At 46.2% G+C, this 21911-nt stretch overlaps 1 protein-coding gene across 1 annotated transcript in view; it reads right to left on the minus strand.

The window, feature by feature from the left end:
* The window catches only part of LOC127577919 (protein Daple-like), a 279944-nt gene that overhangs the window by 242533 nt on the left and 15500 nt on the right, over positions 1-21911 (minus strand). Inside the window, exon 3 of the mRNA XM_052029632.1 lies at positions 3191-3299. Within this exon, the coding sequence (XP_051885592.1) occupies positions 3191-3299 (109 nt within the window). The remainder of the gene's footprint in view (positions 1-3190; positions 3300-21911) is intronic.

A 21911-nucleotide genomic window follows, 5' to 3' on the forward strand; every position in this document is an offset into this window, starting at 1 on the left:
GGCTCACTCATCCAACGCCTCTTCCCGAGGAAGCACAAGCTTTGCAGTCCCTGTTCTTTCACCCCTTCCCTTCCCAAAATGCCCCTTCCGTGAAAAGCAGCAGTTTATAGAACATAGAACAGTACAGCACAACACAGGCCCTTTGGCCCACAATGTTGTGCTGACCTTTAAACCTCCCCTAAGACTATCTAACCCCTTCCTCCCACATATCCCTCTATTTTAAATTCTTTCATATGCTTATCTAACAATCTCTTGAATTTGACAAGTGTACCTGTCTCCACCACTACCCCAGGCAGCGCATTCCATGCACCAACCACGCTCTGGGTAAAAAACCTCCCTGTGATATCTCCCTTGAACTTCCCACCCAGTACTTTGAAGCCATGCCCTCTTGTACTGAGCATTGGTGCCCTGGGAAAGAGGCACTGGCTGTCCACTCTACCTATTCCTCTTAATTGAGGAGACACAAGGGACTGCAGATGCTGGAATCTGGAGCAACAAACAATCTGCTGGAGGAACTCAGTGGGTTGAGCAGCATCCTGGGGGGGGGGGTGGGTTGGTGGGGAAGGAACTGTTGATGTGTCAGGTCGACATCCTGCATCAGGACAGAGTGGAGAGGGGAGATGGTCAGTATAAAGAGGAGAGGGGGAGGGGTGAGACAGGAGTCTGTGGTGATTGATGGACTCCCTTTCTCTTTATACTGGCCAACTCCCCTCTCCACTCTCAGTCCTGATGCAGGGTTTCAAGTCGAAATGTCAACAGTTCCTTGCCTCCCACAGATGCTGCTTGAGCTGCTGATTCTGATGCAGGGATTGACCTGAAACCTCGACAATTCCTTCCCCACCCCCACACAGAGGCTGCTGGACCTGCTGAGTTCCTCCAGCAGATTGTTTGTTGCACTTTATGGAGCTTTTTTTGTTACATTCACTGCTTGTTGTGGCCTCTTTTGCAATGGGGAGACTAAACACCGAGTGGGTTAGCCCTTTGCTGAGCGCTCCTTTGAGTCTGCGAGCATGCCTACGATCTCCCAGTCGTCTCTCACCAACTCCCTGTCTCTCCCCCACCCAAGTTCTGATGCTGCAGTAGGGAAGCATGGTGGAACACTTCACCTTTCAATTGCAGACATTATAACCTTCAGAATACAATTAGCTCAATAATTTCAGGTGCTGCTGATGACTTTGCCATTGGATGACCAGCCCTGGATTCCAAATCACAGACCTTATATCTTGTTTCTTTCTAAAGCCCTAACAAATAATCCATCAACCCAAGTTCCCAGGAGTGAACATCACCAATAGCCTGTCCTGCTCCAACCACGTAGACACCATGACCAAGAGAGCGTACCAGCACCTCTACTTCCTCAGGAGGCAAAAGAAATTTAGTATGTTCCCATTGACCCTCACCAATTATCATAGATGTACGATTCAAAGCATCTTATCTGGATGCATCACGGCTTGGTATGGCAAATGGTCTGCCCAAGACCGCAAGAAACTGCAGAGACTTGTGGGCACAGCTCAGCACATCACGGAAACCAGCCTCCCCTCCATGGACTCTGTCTATACCTCTCGCTGCCTCGGTAAAGCAGTCAACGTAATCAAAGACCCCAGCCACTCCTGACATTCTCTCATTTTCCCCACCCCCCCATTGGGCAGAAGATACAAAAGCCTGTACCACCAGGCTGAAGGACAGCTTCTATCCTGCTGTTATAAAACCATTGAACATGGACGCTTGACCTCACAATCTACCTCGTTATGACCTTGCACCTTATTGTCTGCCTGCACTGCACTTTCTCTGTAGCTGTAACACTTTATTCTGCATTCTGTTATTGTTTTCCCTTGTACTGCCTCAATGTGATGAAATGATCTAAATGAACGGCATACAAAACACAATTTTTCACTGTACCTGGGTACATGTGACAATAGTAAACCAATTTACCATCACATCTTCAACCTCCTGTTCTTGTACCAATGTCATTTCCCTCTCCACTGATGCTGTTCGGCCTGCCAAACACCAGTCTTGCACTAGTATCATCATTTATTGTTGTTCATTTTATATACGTATAAATTATGCATAATTATGTTAATTTAAGTTTATGCTCACTTATGTTTGTCCTCATCCTCTAATGTACCATGCTGCTGCTGCGAAAAGCTAATTTTCATGACATTTTTACCCCATGCATGTACACCTGTGACAACAATAAACTTGAACATTTTCTGGTTTTATTTCAGAAATCCAGAGGAAAGAGATGCACAGCTTCTGCTGCTCTCAGCAACACACGCCACAGCGATGAAGCCAACAATGCCCGGTCAACTTCCCAAACTCTCACTGTTAGTCCCCTGGAAGGTTGCGAGGGGTCAGTGAAGGGCTCGTTCTCGACTGCTTGCTTCAGAACTAATGGCCCTCACTCAGCCCTGGCTTTGTTCCACACAACGATAAGCATCTGACAATTGGTCCTGAGCAACAAAGATCTCAGGGTGAGCCACACCTGCAAGTGGAAACAGAGAGTCCCCATTTCTCACAGGGTGTCAGTCAGCAAGTCTATTCTATACATTATGCCGACATGCAAAGGGGATGAAGAGTAAACAGGAGATAGTGTCGTGTAGTGTCACGGTTAGCGTAACACTATTACAGCACCAGCGACCCGGGTTCAATTCCGGCTGCTGTCTGTAAGGAGTTTGTATGTTCTCCACGTCTCTCTGTGGATTTCCTCCGGGTGCTCCGGTTTCCTCCCACATTCCAAAGACGTACGGGTTAGGAAGTTGTGGGCATGCTATGTTGGCGACGGAAGCGTGGCAACACTTCTAGATAAAGTTTTGTATCTTAAGGGATCTTAAGTTATCTCAAAGATGGGCAGATATTTATATTCCCTTAGAGGAAGGAAACTTGCTATGGAAATGTACTCTTGTAGATAAAGTTTCTCAAGTGGCCAATGAACTCTAGAACCTTAATCTAGTCAGCATGCTTGTAACACGGATGGATGACAAATGTGAAGACTGTTAAAAAGCCATCAGCTCATTAAAAATAACCAGCAAATAGACACATTTAAGTCTCAAAATGAAAAACACAGGCAGCACAACAGGAAATGGTTGGGGGTTGGGAGAGACGGTGTTCGAGGGTGAGCGAATAGAACGACAGCCTTCACAACCCTTCTGAAGATAAAACCACAAGAGGCAGGAAGCAGTGTGCAGCCACGTACCTGGTAGTAGTTCTTTATATGCCTCACTAATATGGTGAGGTTCTGAATACGCAAGTTGACATCATTATTGATGTGCTTGTTGACTCTTTGATTCGTTGGTCTTGGGTCTCTAAAACAGGGGAAAAGAACAGAAATATCATTAAATCTCAGTTCTGATCATCTGAAACATGACCTCTAGTTTTCTCTCCAAAGACACTGGATTCCCCAATGAGTGTTTCCAGCATTCATTTTTTTATTTCTGATTTTCCAACTAAATATATTTAGAACATACAACAGTACAGCACAGGAACAGGCCCACGATATTGTAGAACATAGAACAATTACCGCACAATTCAGGCCCTTCGGCCCACAAAGCTGTGCCGAACATGTCCCTACCCTAGAAATTGTGTCCAGCTAAATAAATTAGTAGTTAAATGCCTAACTAAACTAATCCCTTCTGCCTACACAATGTCCATATGCCTCCATTCTCTGCACATTCATGTGCCTATCTAAGAGACTCTATCGTATCTGCCTTCACCGTCACCCCTGGCAGCACATTCCAGGCACCCACCACCCTCTGTAAAAAAAAGAACCTGCCCCGCACATCTCCTTTCAACTTTCCCCCTCTCAGCTTAAATGCATGTCCTCTAGTACGAGGCATTTTGACCCTGGGAAAAAGATACCAGCTGGGTACTCTGGCTATCAGTGGGCGAGCATTTGGGGGACAGTGACCATTGCTCCATAACCTTTAGAATTGTCATGGACAGGGATAGGAGCAAAGAGGACGGGAAGATATTTAATTGGGGGAAGGCGAATTATGAGGCTATAAAGTGAGAACTTGGGAGTGTAAATTGGGGTGAAATTTTTTTAAGGGAAATGTACTATGGAGATGTGGTCGATGTTCAGGGATCTTTTGCAGGATGTCAGGGATAAATTTGTCCCGGTGAGGCAGAGAAGGAATGGTAGGGTGAAGGAACCGTGGGTGACGAGAGAGGTGGAATAACTAGTTAGGAAGAAGAGGGCAGCATACATAAGGTGTAAGAAGCAAGGATCGGACAGGGCTCGTGAGGAATAGAGTAGCAAGGATGGATAGAAAGGGTGAGGAGAGCGAGAAAGGGACATGAAAAGGCTTCGGCGAGTAGAGTTAAGGAGAATCCCAAGGCTTTTTTCTCGTACATAAATAGCAGGAGGATGGCTAGGGTAAAGGTAGGTCCTATTAAAGACAAAGGTGGGAGGATGTGCCTGGAAGCTGTGGAAGTGGGTGAGGTTCTCAATGAATACTTCTCTTCAGTATTCACCAAGGAGAGGGGTCTTGATGATCCTGAGAACAGTGTCGGTGAGGGTAATGTTCTAGAGTATGTAGATATCAAGAGAGAGGATGTGTTGGAGTTGCTAGAAAATATTAGGACAGATAAGTCCCCGGGGCCTGACGGAATATTCCCCAGGCTGCTTCATGAGGCGAGGGAGGAGATTGCTGAACTGTTGGTTAGGATCTTTGAGTCCTTGTTGTCCACGGGGATGGTACCGGAGGATTGGAGGGTGGCGAATGTTGTCCCCTTATTCAAAAAAGGTAGTAGGGATAGTCCAGGGAATTACAGACCAGTGAGCCTTACGTCTGTGGTGGGTAAGCTGTTGGAAAGGATTCTAAGAGATAGGATCTATGAGCATTTGGAGAAACATGGACTGATTAGGGACAGCCAGCATGGCTTTGTGAAGGGAAGATCTTGCCTCACAAGCCTGATAGGGTTCTTTGAGGTGGTGACCAGGAAGATTGATGAGGGTAGTGCAGTGGATGTGGCCTACATGGATTTTAGTAAGGCGTTTGACAAGTTTCCACATGGTAGGCTTCTTTAGAAGGTCAGAGGCCAAGGGGCTGGGGAAGCTTGGCCGTGTGGATTCAAAATTGGCTTGCCTGTAGAAAGCAGAGGGTTGTGGTGGAGGGAGTGCATTCAGATTGGAGGGCTGTGACTAGTGGTGTCCCACAGGGATCGGTTCTGGGACCTCTACTTTTTGTGATATTTATTAACGACTTAGATGAGGGGGTGGAAGTTTGGGTTAGCAAGTTTGCAGATGACACAAAGATCGGTGGTGTTGTGGATAGTGTGGAGGGCTGTAGAAGCTTGCAGAGGGATAGTGATAGGATGCAGGGCTGGGCTGAGAAGTGGCAGATGGAGTTCAATCCAGAGAAGAGTGAGGTGGTACACTTTGGAAGGACAAACTCCAAGGCAGAGTACAAGGTAAGTGGCAGGATTCTGGGCAGTGTAGAGGAGCAGAGGGATCTGGGGGTTCATATCCACAGATCACTGAAAGTTGCCTCGCAGGTGGATAGGGTAGTTAAGAAAGCTTATGGGATGTTAGCTTTCATAAGTTAGGGGATCGAGTTTAAGAGCCGCAAAGCGATGATGCAGCTTTAAAAAAACTCTGGTTAGGCCACACTTAGAGTGCTGTGTCCAATTCTGATAGCCTCATTATAGGAAGGATGTGGAGACGTTGGAAAGGGTGCAGAGGAGATTTACCAGGATGCTGCCTGGATTAGAGGGCATGGATTATAAAGAGAGACTAAAGGAGCTAGGGCTGTTCTCATTGGAGAGGAGGAGGATGAGGGGAGACATGATAGAGGTGTACAAAATATTGAGAGGAATAGATAGAGTGGACAGCCAGTGCCTCTTTCCCAGGGCACCAATGCTCAATACAAGAGGGCATGGCTTTAAGGTATTGGGTGGGAAGTTCAAGGGTGATGTCAGAGGGAGGCTTTTCACCCAGAGAGTGGTTGGTGCATGGAATGCGTTGCCTGGGGTGGTGGTGGAGGCTGATACATTGGACAAGTTCAAGAGATTGTTAGATAAGCATTTGGAGGAATTTAAGTTAGAGGGATATGTGGGAGGAAGGGGTTAGATAGTCTTAGGTGTGCTTTGAAGGGCGGCACAACATGGTGGGCCGAAGGGCCTGTATTGTGCTGTATTGTTCTATGGTTCTATACTCATAATCTTATAATCTTCTATCAGGTCTCCCTTCAGCCTCCACTGCTCCAGAGAAAGAAAAAAACCCAAGTTTGTCCAACCTCTCCTTATAGCACATGTTTATCTTCTCGCCTCTCCCATCGGGCAGAAGATACAAAAGCCTGAAAGCACGTACCACCAGGCTCAAGGACAGCTTCTATCCCATTGTCATAAGGCTATTGAACAGTCCCCTATTACGATAAGATGGACTCTTGACCTCACTATCCACCTCGTTATGACCTTGCACCTTATAGTCTGCCTGCACTGCACTTTCTCTGTAGCTGTGACACTTTACTCTGCATTCTGTTATTGTTTTACTTTGTACTGCCTCAATGCACTGTGTAATGAATTGATCTGTATGAATGGTATGCAAGACAATTTTTTCACTGTACCTCAGTACAAGTGACAATAATAAACCAATTCCAATTCCCTCTAATCCAGGCAGCATCCTGGTAAACTTCTTCTGTACCCTCTCCACATCCTTCCTGTAATGGGGTGACTAGAAATGAATGCAATACTCTAGATGCGGCCTAACGAGAGTTGTATAAAGCTGCAACATAACTTCCTGACTCTTGAACTCAGTGCTTCAATTAATAAAGGCAAGCATACCAAACGCCTTCTTTACCATCCTACCAACCTGTGCAGCCACTTTCAGGGAGCTATGGACTTGGACCCAGATATTTTGCTTCATGACTAAATCAATCTGTGGGCTCACTTCGTAGCAGACTATTACAAATTCTGGGTTACAGAATGGTGGATAACATTAAAAAAAATGCACTGTGAATCTATGGAAACGGAGGGAGGAATCTGTTTTGTCTTTAGCTCAGCACGTCCAGGAGTTCTACTCCCATTAAGCCACAGCCCCGTCACTGTTTGTTGCTGTGTTATTCATTAACTAACAGCAACATGCCACAGTTCAAGGCCTCAGTGCATAGGAGTCAGACTCAAGAATCTAATCTCCTTTTCTCATCTGGTTTTGAAGGCACCACATGCTAACACCGTCTCATGTTTCCCTCCAACACAGTAGGAGGGCAATCGGCCCATCAGTCAATGCCAGCTCTCAGAACACACCCATTGGTCCTACCCTCCCACTTACCTCCCTGTCTCCAGCCAGCACTTGACAAGATTACACCAGCAATCTGCCAATTAAGTAATGAAGCTACTCAAGTGCTCCTACATGGAAAATGCCCCACCTTCCCTCTCCCCTCCTGCTCAACACCATCACCAATCCACACTGTCAATCACACGTTTCATTTTCTTCAATCAATGGCCAAAGATCTGGAGGGGAATCTAGAAGAAACACTGCGCCTGAATCAGAGGCTGATCCCATAAATAATCTAACCAGGAGGTTGGACTGGGCTTCAAGGATGAGGACGTTGTAGGATTACAAGGATGAGGCATACACCATGAATGGTAAGGTCCTAGGGAACATAGAACATTACAGCACAGTACAGGCCCTTCGGCCCACGATGTTCTGCCGACATTTTATCCTGCTCTAAGATATATCTAACCCGTCCCTCCCACATAGCCCCCCATTTCTCTATCATTCAGGTGTCTATCTGAGAGTCTCTTAAATATCCCAAATGTATCTGCCCCCACAACCTCTGCCGGCAGTGCGTTCCACGCACCCACCACTCTCTGTGTAAAAAAACACCCCTGACATCTCCCTTATACCTTCCTCCAATCACCTTAAAATTATGCCCTATTGTTTTAGCCATTGTCGCCCTGAGAAAAGGTCTCTGACTGTCCACTCGATCTCTGCCTCTTATCATCTTGTACACCTCTATCAAGTCACCTCTCATCCTCCTCCTCTCCAAAAAGGAAAACCCTAGCTCACTCAACCTATCCTCATAAGACGTGCTCTCCAATCCAGGCAACATCCTGCTAAATCTCCTCTGCACCCTCTCTAAAGCTTCCACATCAGAAATGAACACAATACTCCAAGTGTGGTCTATAGAGCTGCAACATTACCTGGCAGTTCTTGAACTCAGTACCCCAACCAATAAAGGCCAACACACCATAGGCCTTCTTACAACCCTATCGACCTGCGCAGCAACCTTGAGGGATCTATGGATGTAGACCCCAAGATCCCTCTGTTCCTCCACACTGCTAAGAGTCCTGCCATTAACCTTGCATTCTGCCTTCGAATTCGATCTCCCAAAGTGCATCACTTCACACTTATCCAGGTTGAACTGCATCTGCCATTTCTCAGCCTAGGTCTGCAATCTATCAATATCCTGTTGTAACCTACAGCAACCTCCTACAGTATCCAAACTTACTAACCCACCCTTCCACATCCTCATCCAAGTCATAGTGGATAAGCATAGTCATAGGGAGTATTGAGGAACAGAGGGTGTACAAGTCTAAAGATCCTTAAAGGTGGCAGCATACATCGACAATGTGGTTAAGAAGGCATATGGGACACTGGCCTTCATTAGTTGGGGCATTGAACACAAGACCAGAGAGGTTATGCTCTAACTTTATAAAACATTGGTCAGATGTTTTGGAGTACTGCGAGTTGTTCTGGCCACCACACCATATGTGATAACGTTGGAGAAGGTGCAGTGGAGATTCAGCAGGATGTTGCCTGGGATGGAGCAGTTCAGTTATGAGGAGAGATTGGAGAAGCTGGGTCTGTTTTCCCTGGAGCGGAGGAGGTTAAGGGGAGACATGATTGAGGTATATAAAACTACGAGAAGGATAGATATGGTGGACTGCAGGAAACTTCCCATTGGAGGTAAATAAAAGAAGAGGACAGAGATTTGGAGTTAGGGGTAAGCGGCGACCTGAGGGAGACCTTTTATCACCCAGAGAATGACGAGTGCCTGGAATACACTGTCTGAGAGAGTGGTGGAAGCAGAGTCACTGACGATGTTTAAGGCGTGTCTAGATGAGCACCTGAATTGCCTCTGCATGGAAGGCTACGGGCCAAGTGCTGGAAGGTGGGATTAACACGGATGGGTGCCCACCGGTTGGCATGGTGGGCCAAATGGCCCATTTTCATGTGGTACAGCGCTATGGACAGAAAGCAAAACTTGGGTCTTGCAATGTCAGCATTCATTCATTTCAAGAGGACTAGAACATAAAAGGATGTAATGCTGAGGCTTTATAAGGCGTTAGTCAGACCACATCTGGAGTATTGTGGGCAGTTTTGGGCCCCATATCTCAGGAAGGATGTGCTGGCGTTGGAGACGGTCCAGAGGTGGTTTACAAGAATGATCCCGGGAGTGAAAGTTAATGTATGAGGAGCATTTGATGGCTCTGGGCCTGTACTCACTGGAGTTTAGAAGGACAAGGGGGGATCTCATTGAAACCTACCGAATATTGAAAGGCCTGGATAGAGTGGACATGGAGAGGATGTTTCCAGTAGTGGGAGAGTCTAGGACCAGAGGACACAGCCTCAGAATAAAAGGATGTCCCTTTAGAACAGAGATGAGGAGGAATTTCTTGAGCCAGAGAGAGGTGAATCTGTGGAATTCATTGCCACAGACAGCTGTGGAGGCCAAGTCATTGGGTATATTTAAAGCGGAGGTTGATAGGTTCTTGATTAGTAAGGGCATCAAAGGTTATGGGAAGAAGGCAGGAGAATGGGGTTGAGAGGGAAAAATAAATCAGCCATGACTGAATGGCAGAGCAGACGATGGGCCAAATGGCCCCTTCCAGTACTACACGTTGGTGGGATTCCTGCACAGTTGGGTCATTTGTCAGCTTTGGCCTCTGGGTTCTGATGCCTGCCTGGGACCATCGAACAAGAGCAACAGTCTGGTGTGGACCGGGCACTGATGCAAGAACAGATTGGGCTTTGGTGCAAAGGATTCCTACAACAAGGTGACCAGAAATGAACACCCTCAAGACCAGGCCATATTTTATAATGACTTCCGTGCTTTTACACTCTATGCCTCTGTTGATAAAGCCCAGAAGTGTGCATGTCTTGCTAACCACTTTGTCATCCTGCCTTGCCACTTTCAACGACGTGTGCTCCCACACTCCCAGTTCCCTCTGCTCCAGCATCCCTTCTACACCAACAACTTTTATTCTACCTTGCCTCTCCTCATTTTCCCCACCTAAATAGATCACCTCGCATTTGCTAGCATTTAAATTCATCTGCCACACATCTGCGCATTCCCCCAGCCTATTTACGTCCTGCTGTCATCACTATCCCTCTTTGCATTCATTATGCTTTCAAATTATGTGTCGTTTGCAAATTCAGAAGTAGTTGCTTGCACTCCCAAATCGAGGTCGTTAAAGCAACAGTCCCCACTCCAATCCCCGGAGCACAGCATTATTGACCTTGCTCCAGTCCGAGAAACAACCCCGCACCCTGGCTCTGTTGTCTGTTGCGTAGCCAACTCAGGATCCATGCGGTCAGTGTCCCTTTTATGCCAAGTGCTTCTACTCTGCCGATAAGCCTTTTATATGGAACCTTATCAAAAGCCTTCCGGAAGTACACCACATCAACTGCATTGCCCTCAATAACTCCATTTGCTGCCTCACCTATGTTATCGCTACCCTTTAAACAGTTTCAAATCTCTTGATCAGAGAAACCCCTCCATTTTCCAACCTGAAAAGATAATGAGTTGGCACAGAATATGGACCCCGTTGGCACTACCAGCATTTAGCAATTGCCCTAAAACTGAACGTCATGCTTAGAACTTCAGAATTAACCTCTTGGGAGGGCTCAAAATCACATATAGTAATTGGTTTATTGCTGTCACGTGTACCAAGATACAGTGAAAAAGCTTTGTTTTGCATGCCGTCCAAACAGATCATTCCAAAACATCAGTACATCGAGGTAATACAAGGGAAAAATCAATAACAGAATGTGGAACAGTGTTACAGTTACATAGAAAGTGTAGGTAGACAGATAAAGGTGCAGATATAGGACAGGCCTACAAAGGCAGTGATATCCTCCCGTGAAGCAATGATTTTCTTTTACAATGATCCAATGGTTTCATTGACACTATCACTGTGATAAGCATTTTATTTCAAAATTTAATTTAAATTCTTCAGATGCCACAGTGGGATTCGAACCCAAGTCTCCAGCTCAATGGTACTGTGGATACCACAATCCAATTTAACCCACCAAAAAAAAAATCATCCTGAAACAAATTAGACAGCCTTGGACATTAGACATCTCAGGGTTAAAATTAAAGCTTCCTTGGCACCCTTCACTTGGTGTTTTGACACATCAGTAGTCAGTGTTCTGAGTCCTGTTCCCCTACAGACGTTAATTACTGAACAGTGTTGACACAGTTAGGCAACTGCATACATGTATGAAATTAAATTGATGGAAGCAGAGTCTGCTATCAGCTGTCAGTGGGCCTGAGGAACAGCTGTAGACACGAGCACTAACTAGTGCTGCGAGAGACTGGAAGTACATTGTTCTACCATGGCCAGTTTGCATTGATGCCTCATCTAATTGGGAACTTGATTACCCACCGTTCCTTTAACACTGCTCCCCACAAACCCAACCCCCACATTGCAAACGTCCTCTGGTAATGGGTCTGTGCAAAAGGAAATCCCACTGAATTTTATTAAATCACAGCAATTGACATCCCACACCAGGTTCAGGAACAGCTAATTTCCTACAACCATCAAGTTCTTGTACCAACCTGCACAACCCTAACCCTAACCCTACCTCGTGACAGAACACTACGGAACACCTCTTGCACTCCCATGGACTTGTTCTCAAGTGTGTATTTGTTTCTATTTGCACTAAGGGCTTGCTTTTGCACAGGTTTTTATCCCCCCTTCACGGTATAGTTCATATTCTGTGTGTTGTCTGTACTACATGTCTGTGATGTTGCTGCAAGCAAGTCTTTCATTGCACCTGTACCTCACGTGACAATAAACTCAACTTGACAATTTTTACAAACACATGAAGATTACCCAGCAGTTCTTTATTCAGCTTCCATCATTCACCCTGCACCAATTCTAGCCACTCGGGCTGAATCAGCTGACTTTACCATGTCTGCTTGGATGGGGTTGTGTGGAGTGGCCACTGTGCATTTTTGTGGACTCAATTAATACAGGTCTACACAATGTAGGCGACCGCACCTGGGTAAGGCAACAGTGCAGTAGAATTACCTACCACCCAGTGCATTTAATGACAGCTTTACTCTGTATTAAATGAAGGAGAACAGAAGTCAAGCGTCCAGGACTGTTTAACGGTCCCCTAGTACGATAAGATGGCCTCTTGACCACCTCATCATGGCCTTGCACCTTATTGTCTGCCTGCACTGCACTTTCTCTGAAACTGTAGCACTTTATTCTGCATTCTGTTATTGTTTTCCCTTGTACGACCTCAATACACTGATGTGATGAAATGATCTGTATGGACGGCATGCAAAACAAAGTTTTTCACCGTACCTCGGTACATGTGACAATAATAAACCAATTTACCAAGTGTCTCTATCCTTTGTACCAGCAGTTAAATCTCCTCGTAGAACAACAAATTTTATGGCAACATTATCATGTATTCCCATCTAGAATAAATGATCAATAAATCAATTGAGGTTTGGACTTTGGGCCGGAAATTCCGAGTTCAGTGCTAGCTGAAATCAAACGGTCTCTTGGCAAGGTTGAACAAAGTGGCCTTGAACCTTGCGTCTGCCTCTTGATGCAAGGCGTGACTGCATGACCCTGATTGGGCACGATCACCAACATTAACACAGCAAGTTTCACAACTCAGAACAACAAGGCTTCCATAGGCTACTTTGTTTTGATTTAAAATCTTTGGAATTCCCCTTGCCTGGATCCATGGGAGAGAGAGTGGGGTGGGGGAGAAAGGGATACAAAGACAGAAATTACTATGGGCATTCAGGTCAGCCCGTTCTACAATTACCAAAACCAATCTGCTTCTGATTTCTTTGCATTTCTGTTTTCACACCATAGAAGCTGTCGTGTGGCCAATCAAAGCCCATGCATAGAATCATTTGATGACAAGCGGGAATGTATCATGCATTGCACATGAACGTGTTGCTAAAAGTTGATGATAAGACATGCTGACAGGTCTGGGCCCTTGGTAAGCTTCTATCAGAACTACAGACACAAGGGACTGCAGATGCTGGAATCTGGAGCAACACACAAGATGCTGGAGGAACTCAGCGGCATCCGTGGAGGGAAATGGACAGTCGACATTTCGGCTCCAGATCTCAGCCCAGAAATGCCGACTATTCAATACATCAATGGTACATCCCTCCCCACCATCAATACCATCAATAGTATCCACATGCAATCCATGGGCCATCTTCCAGTTACCATTGGGTAGGAGGTACAGGAGCCTGAAGTCCCACATCACCAGGTTCAAGAACAGCTATTTCCCTTCAACCATTCGGTTCTTGAACCAACCAGTACAACCCTAATCACTACGGTTTAGCAACATTATGAACACTTTGCACTAAAATGGGCTTTGTTCTTTTTGATCTAATTGTGTCCTTTCTTGTAAAAATTGTGTTTAATTTATATTTTTCTTGTGAATGCTGCTTATATGATGCTACGTGCCTGTGATGCTGTAAGTTTTTCATTGCACCTGTCCATGTACCTGTGCAATGACAATAAACTCGACTTTGGCATAACACTGCCTTCCTATGGTGTGGTGATCACAGTTCTCCCAACGAGCTCTCACCAAGGCCCCATACAACTGAGACATCATTTCCTCCCTTTTGTCTTGCACTCCCTAAGATACAAGCCAACGTTTCATGCGTCTTCCTGCTTGCTCTTTGAACCTGTGCTATGGCTTCCAGTGATGTGTGCGCACAGAAGCCCGAATCTCCCAAGCTCACACTCCTTGGAAAGTACTCATAGACACAAAGTGCAGGACTTGATAACTAATCCTCTGGACAGGCAGCAGCGGATGGCCTCGATTCAAGTCACCAGACAACAGCCATTAATTCTCTTAACAGCTCAATGAATTGCTAACCAGTCTCTGAGGAACAGGGCCACATCCCCCCCCCCAAAAAAACAGACAATAAACCCTTTGTACTTATCACCAGCATTATTTACAAAGCTGTTCTCGGCATATAAACCCATCATTTACACAAACAACACAACGAATCATCCTATAGTCCCACAGTAGAAGTTCACTTGCAGAGAAGTTAACCCTGGGTTTAACCTCATACAAAAAAAAAGGACACTTGAAGTACTTGTGTTTACAATACAAAATATTTCAGACTGCAGTTTCAAACTATTTCACTGGCTGTTAAGGCTTCAGGATACTCCAAGTTTGTAAACTTCTGGTCACTATAGAAATGCAGAGTCTGTCACTTAGTATAATAACATTAAAAATTAATTAGGAGTGCTTTTTGACACGGTATGTAGATGGACCAATGAGGGAAGGAGCATCACTGGGCTTTATACAGAGGACTGTAGATGGTCAGGTGGAGGGAGAGTCAGTGGGGAAGCATTTTGGATATAGTGACCAAACATATTTCAAAGTGGTCGTGAAAAAGATAGGGTTACACCAGGAATAAAGGTCTTAAATTGGGGGAAGGGCTAATTTCATTAAAATGAGGCATGACCTGGCGAAGGTAGCCTGGTAGCATCTACCTGCAGGTAAGTTTACATCTGCACATGGGAAGCAGTCAAAGGAGGAGTAATGAGAATTCAAGGCCAATGTGTTCCTGTAAGAGTAGAATTCAATGTATAAGTGAGGCCCTGAATGAATGTTTTTCATCAGTATCCACAAAGGAAACAAACTTTGTCGTTGGAGAACTCAGAGAAGGGAAAGGTGAACTTGGCAAATGGATTTATTATTGTCATATATACTGAGGTACAGTGAAAAACTTTGCTCTACATGCCATCGATACAGATCATTTCATCACATCAGTACATTGAGGTAGTAGAAGGGAAAACAATAACAGAATACAGAATAAAGTGTTACAGCTACAGAGAAAGTGCAGTGCAGGGAGACAATAAGGTGCAAGGTCATAACGAGGTAGATTGTGAGGTCAAGAGTCCATTTTATCGTACTAGGGGACCATTCAATAGGCTTATAACAGCGGGATAGAAGCTGTCCTTGAGCCTGGTGGTACATGCTTTCAGGCTTTTGTATCTTCTGCCCGATGGGGTGGGGGGGGGGGGGGGGGGGGGTGGAAGAAGAGAGAATGTCCAGGGTGGGTGGGGTCTTTGATTACGTTGGCTGCTTTACTGAGACAGCGAGAAGTGTAGACAGAGTCCATGGAGGGGAGGCTGGTTTCTGCGATGCGCCCACAACTGTGCAGTTTCTTGGAGTCACGGGCAAACAGTTCTAGTGCAAGTCTCCGTGAATAAAGAAGAGGTACTCTAGCATCTGCAGTCCTTTGTTTCTCGAGAAGAGATACTCAATAGTTTAAGGGGGCTTAAAAGGTGGATAAATCCTCAAAGCTGAATGAGATTTATGCCAGACTGCTGCAAGAGGGAAGGGAAGAGACTGCTGCAGCTCTGGGTGAGATTTGTAAACCTTTGTTGGACACACAAAGTACTGGAGAATGGCAAACGTGGTCTCTTTTCAGGAAGGCAGCGGGGAAAAAGCCTGACAATTACAGACCTGCCAGCCTAACATAGGGAAGTCATTGGGAAAAATACTGAGATGATTAATGGTCATCTAGAAAGGAAGGTCAGAAATGGCCAGCATGGCTTTGTCAAGGGCAGATCCTGTCTCACCAATCTGACTGAATTTCTTTGAGAAGGTAAAAAAAAGTGTATAGAATAGGGCAGTACGGTAGATGTGATTTACATAGACTTCAGCAAGGCCTCTGAAAAATGTCCCACATGGGAGACTGGTCCGAAAGGTTAGGGTCCATGCGATCTAGGGCAAATTGGATCCAAAACTGGCTTGGCGATAGGAGAGAGGTAATGGTAGAGGAGTGTTTTTGAAATTAGATGCCCGTGACTAGTGGTGTCCCGCAGGGACATTTTGTTGTTTGTAATATATGTAAGTGATTTGGATGTGATGTGGGTGGCATGATCAATGAGTTCATGGGCGACACAAAAACTGGTGAAGTTGTTGATGTGAGGTGGGTAGTCAGGCTGCAGAGTGAGACCGATGCATTCGTGAAATGGGCAGAGAAGTGGCAGATGGTGTTTAATCCTGATCAACGTGAGGGGATGTATTTTGGGAGTATTAATGAGGCTGGGGCATACACCAGGGAAGGCAAGGTATTGGTATTGGTTTATTATTGTCACTTGTACTGAGGTACAGTGAAAAACTTGTCTTACAAACCGATCTTACAGGTCAATTCATTACACAGTGCAGTTACATCAAGTTAGTACAGAGTGCATTGATGTAGTACAAGTAAAAAAAATAACAACAGTACAGAGTAAAGTGTCACAGCTACAGAGAAAGTGCAGTGCAATAAGGTGCAAGGTCACAACAAGGTAGATCGTGAGGTCATGAGGTCATAGTCCATCTCATTGTATAAGGGAACTGTTCAATAGTCTTATCACAGTGGAGTAGAAGCTGTTCTTAAGTCTGGTGATACGTGCCTTCAGGCTCCTGTATCTTCTACCCGATGGAAGAGGAGAGAAGAGAGAATGACCCGGGTGGGTGGGGTCTTTGATTATGCTGGCTGCTTCACCAAGACAATGAGAGGTAAAGACAGAGTCCAAGGAGGGGAGGCTGGTGTCCGTGATGCGCTGGGCTGTGTCCACAACTCTCTGCAGCTTCTTGCGGTCTTGGGCAGAGCAGTTGCCATACCAAGCCGTGATACATCCTGATAGGATGTTTTCTATGGTGCATCGATAAAAGTTGGTGAGAGTCAAAGGGGACAAACCAAATTTCTTTAGCCTCCTGAGGAAGTAGAGGCGCAGGTGAGCTTTCTTGGCCATGGCATCCACATGGTTTGTCCAGGACAGGTTGTTAGTGATGTTCACACCCAGGAACTTGAAGCTCTCGACCTCAGCACCATTGATGTAGACAGGTGCATGTACACTGCCCCCTTTCCTGAAGTCAATGACCAGCTCTTTAGTTTTGTTGACATTGAGGAAAAGGTTGTTGTCATGACACCATTCCACTAAGCTCTCTATCTCCTTCCTGTACTCCGATTCATCACTGTTTGAGATACGGCCTACAACGGTGGTATCATCTGCAAACTTGTTGATGGAGTTAGAGCAGAATCTGGCCACACAGTCATGAGTGTATAGGGAGTAGAGTAGAGGGCTGAGGACGCAGCCTTGAGTGGCAACAGTGTTGAGAATAATCGCGCCGGAGGAATTACTGCCTATCCTCACTGATTGCGGTCTGTTTGTTAGAAAGTCAAGGATCCAGTTACAGAGGGAGTTGTTGAGTCCTAGGTCTCGGAGTTTGGTGACAAGCTTGCTTGGTATTATTGTATTGAAGGCAGAGCTGTAGTCAATAAACAGTAGTCCTTACTGTATTGTAGTATGTGTCTTTACTGTCCAGATGCTCCAGAGCTGAGTGAAGGGCCAGGGAGATGGCATCCGCTGTAGACCTGTTTCACCGATAGGTGAATTGCAATGGGTCCAGGTTGTCTGGTAGGCTAGAGTTGATGAGTGCCATGACCAACCTCTCAAAGCACTTCATGATGGTGGATGTCAGAGCCACTGGTCAGTAGTCATTGAGGCATGTTACCTTGCTTTTTTTTGGGACCGGGATGATAGTGGTCTTCTTAAAACAGGTGGGAACCTGAGATTGAAGCAAGGAGAGGTTAAATATGTCCGCAAATACTTCTGCCAGCAGATCAGTACAAGATCTGAGCACGCGGCCCGGGACACCATCTGGGCCAGGTGCTTTCCTCATGTTCACCCTTTGGAAGACTCATCTTACATCCTCCACTGTGACCACAGGTTCAGCTGCGTTGGTGGCTGTCAGAGTGGATGGTGACAATCCACTTCCTTTTTGTTCAAAACATGCATAGAATGCGTTAAGTTCATCAGGAAGGGATGCACTGTTGTTAGCTATGCAGCCTGACTTTGTCTTGTAGCCTGTTATGGCATGTAAGCCCTGTCATAACTGGCGGCTGGTCAGGGACTCTATTTTGAGTTGGTATTGCCTCTTGGCATCCCTGATAGCTTTCCGAAGGTCATACCTCGCTTTCTTGTACAGATCAGGATTACCAGATTTGTGTGCAGCAGTCCTCTCCTTCAGTAGGGAGTGGATCTCCTGGTTCATCCATGGCTTCCTGTTTGGGAACACCCGTATTGTTGTCTTTGGTACACAGTCCTCCACACACTTGCTGATAAAGTCAGTGATGGTGGTGACATTCTCATCAAGGCTGGCAGTTGAGTCTTTGAACATAGTCCAGTCCACTGTCTCAAAGCAGTCACGTAGAAGCTCATCTGCTTCCTCAGACCAGCATTGCACGACTCTCTGTACCGGACCCTCCCGTTTCAGCTAATGTTTTTATGCAGGGAGAAGGAGCACAGCCTGGTGGTCTGATTTCCCAAAGTGAGGACAAGGGATGGCTCGGAAGGCATCTTTGATGGTTGTATAGCAGTGGTCAAGGGTGTTGGCGCCCCTGGTGGAGCAGGAGATGTGCTGATAGTATTTTGGTAACACACTCCTGAGGTTGGCCTGATTGAAGTCCCCCGCGATGATGAAGAGGGCCTCAGGGTATCCTGTCTCAAGATTGTTGACCACGGAGTATAGCTCATTGAGTGCAGGCTTCATGTCCGTCTGTGGTGGTATGTAGACTGCCATCAGGATAGCTGAAGCGAACTCCCTTGGCAGATAGAATGGTCGACACTTCACCGTTAGATATTCCAGGCTGGGTGAGCAGGAGCTCGCCAGGATCATCACGTCCGAGCACCACAGGTTATTGATTAAGAAGCAGCCCCCTCCACCTTTAACTTTGCCTGAGGACTCTGTACAGTCCATTCGATGAATTGAGAAGCCGTCAGGTTGAATGGCACGGTCAGGTGAGGCAGGTGTAAGCCACGTTTCAGTGAGACATAGTACACAACAGTCCCTCAGTTCTCTTTGGTAGGTCAGTCTTGCCCTTAGTTCATCAACTTTGTTCTCAATAGACTGGACGTTAGCTAGAAGTAAGCTGGGGAGGGGGGTCTTGTAACCACGTTGTTTCAGCCTCGCCTGCAGCCCAGCCCCCTTGCCACGTTTCCGAGATACGCGGCGGCGACTCTTCGGTCCTGAAGTGGAGCCACCAGGTAAGTTATTGTTGAGGGTCAGACCTGTAAGACCTGGAGTGGATTCCCCTGGACTGGATGGTAAGTATCTCCTCCTTGCTAGACTTTGAAGACCTGGTGCTAGGTGAACTACCTCAATGCACCGTGCAATGAAATGATCTGTATGAACGGTATGCAAGACAAGCTTTTCACTGCACCTCAGTACAAGCAACAATAATAAACCAATACCTTGGTCAGACCTCAGCTGGAGCACTGCATGCAGTTCTGGTCACCACACTATAGGAAGGATGTGATAGAGGAGATTCACCAGGATGTTGCCCAGCATGGAGTGTTTCAGTTATGAAGTGAGACTGGAGAGGCTGGGTCTGGTATCCTTGGAGCTGAGGAGGTTAAGAGGGGGCATGATTGAGGTACGAGTGCAGGAAACTTTTCCCCTTGGAGGTGAATAAAGTAAGAGGACATGAATTTAGGGTAAGGGGTGAAAGACTTAGAGGGGATCTGAGGGGGAATCTTGTTTGCCCAGAAACTGGTGAGTACCTGGGATGCACTGCCTAAGAGAATGGAAGAAGCAGAGTCACCGACAGCATTTAAGAAGTGTCTAGATGAGCACTTGAACTGTCCAAGGCATAGAAGGCTATGGGGCAAGTGTTGGAAGATGGATTAGTACAGATGGGTGCCTGCTGGTCAGCCTGGTGGGGCCAATGGCCTGTTTCTATGCTGTACGACTCTCCAACTAATGAGCAGGACATGATGCTGTAGACACAGCAGCTATCAGAGGAAGGATCAATGCACCTATTGGGCAGTGAAAATATTGGCTTGAAACCTAGATCTTCATCCAACTAGAAGACTGAACCTCTTGACAATGTAGCACTCCTTAGGGAATGTGACCCATGCAATCCCGGCCTGCAAGTGTTTCATGGATCAATGTACGAGGAACTTCACTCTGTGTATCCACTATCTGCTGTAGCTGTCTAGGAGGTGCAGTCAATGTGGATTGTTTTGGAGGCTGGAAGTGAAGTCCCACCCTCTACTCGGTCTTGAGGAATTGTTTAACAGTAGGAAAATAACAGAATCATGGAAATTTACTAGCTATAAAGTTCTGTCCAGCTGGCACCTTCCAGCTCTCAGTATCTGGCAGTTGTGCTTCACCCAGGTCCCTTTCAATGGTGAGGAGGCTTTCTGCCTCCACCATTCTTTTAACCAGCACCCCCGAATTCTCAAATCCTACAACCAATTCCCTCAAATCCAAGGCGTCCTGTGTCTGCATGGGTTTCATCCGGGTGTTCCGGTTTCCTCCAAAGACATACAGGTTGGGAAGTTGTGGGCATGCTATGTTGGCGCTGGAAGCGTGGTGACACCTGCGGGCTGCCCCCAGAACACTGTGCAAAAGATGCATTTCACTCTGTTGTTTCAATGTACATGTGACTAATAAAGATTTCTTTAAAAATGTTGAAAAAAGTGTGAAATGTTAAAGGTGTTAAGTGAAACAGGTGCTTCCAATCCACTCTGAGCCTCTCCATTTTTTTTTGAATGAACAACAGTTTCACTACCAGGATTGGGGAAGTCCTACATTTATTACCCTTTGCCGTTAAAAAGCACAGCAGATGTGATCACCACAAATCCAGCCCTAGGCTACATCTCAGCTGAAACATCGGCAATTCCTCTCCACTGCAAGATACTGCTCGAGCCACTGATTTCCTCCAGCAGTTTGTTTGTTGCTCCAAATTCCAGCATCTGCGGTCTCTTGTGTCTCTAAATCCAACCTGGAATGGGAAGGTTGTTTTCAGAGCAAAGGGTGTACCAGCTAAGCTTGTATCGGCTGGAGTGAGAGGGGACCTGAGCGAAGCAGGTGAGATCCAGAGGGGTCTCGACACGGTAGATGTGACCATAAGACAAAGGAGCAGAAGTCGGCCATTCAGCCCATCGAGTCTGCTCCGCCATTCTATCATGAGCTGATCCATTCTCCCATTTAGCCCCATTCCCCCACCTTCTTACCGTAACCTTTGATGCCCTGGCTACTCAGATACCTATCAATCTCTGTCTTAAATACACCCAATGACTTTGCCTCCACAGCTGCCCGTGGCAACAAATTCCACAGATTCACCACTCTCCGGCTAAAGAAATTTTTCCGCGTCTCTGTTCTGAATGGACACCCTTCAATCCTGAAGTCATGCCCTCTTGTACTGGACTCCCCTACCATGGGAAACAACTTTGCCACATCTACTCTGTCCAGGCCTTTTAAGATTCGATATGTTTCTATGAGGTCCCCCCTCATTCTTCTGAACTCCAAGGAGTACAGCCCAAGAGCCGACAAATGTTCCTCACATGGTAACCCTCTCATTCCTGGAATCGTTCTAGTGAATCTTCTCTGAACGCTCTGGAGAGGACGTTTCTTCTTGAAGACAAGTTTTGTTCCAGCCCTTGGCTCCTGTGTCTGCCAGATCATTGCAACTCTGTGCACAGTCATTTGTTACCACAACTAACATCTGAACATACAAATTAGGAGCAGGAATAGATGACTCGGCCCAAACAGCCTGCTCCACCATTCAATGAGGTCACAGCTGCAACCTCAACTCTGCATTTCTGTAGCCCCGGTAACCTTTCATCCACTTGCTCATCAAGAATCTACCTACCTCTACGTTAAAAACATTCAGACTATTTTT

This window comes from Pristis pectinata, chromosome 1 (assembly GCF_009764475.1).
Source record: "Pristis pectinata isolate sPriPec2 chromosome 1, sPriPec2.1.pri, whole genome shotgun sequence".
NCBI lineage: Eukaryota > Metazoa > Chordata > Chondrichthyes > Rhinopristiformes > Pristidae > Pristis > Pristis pectinata.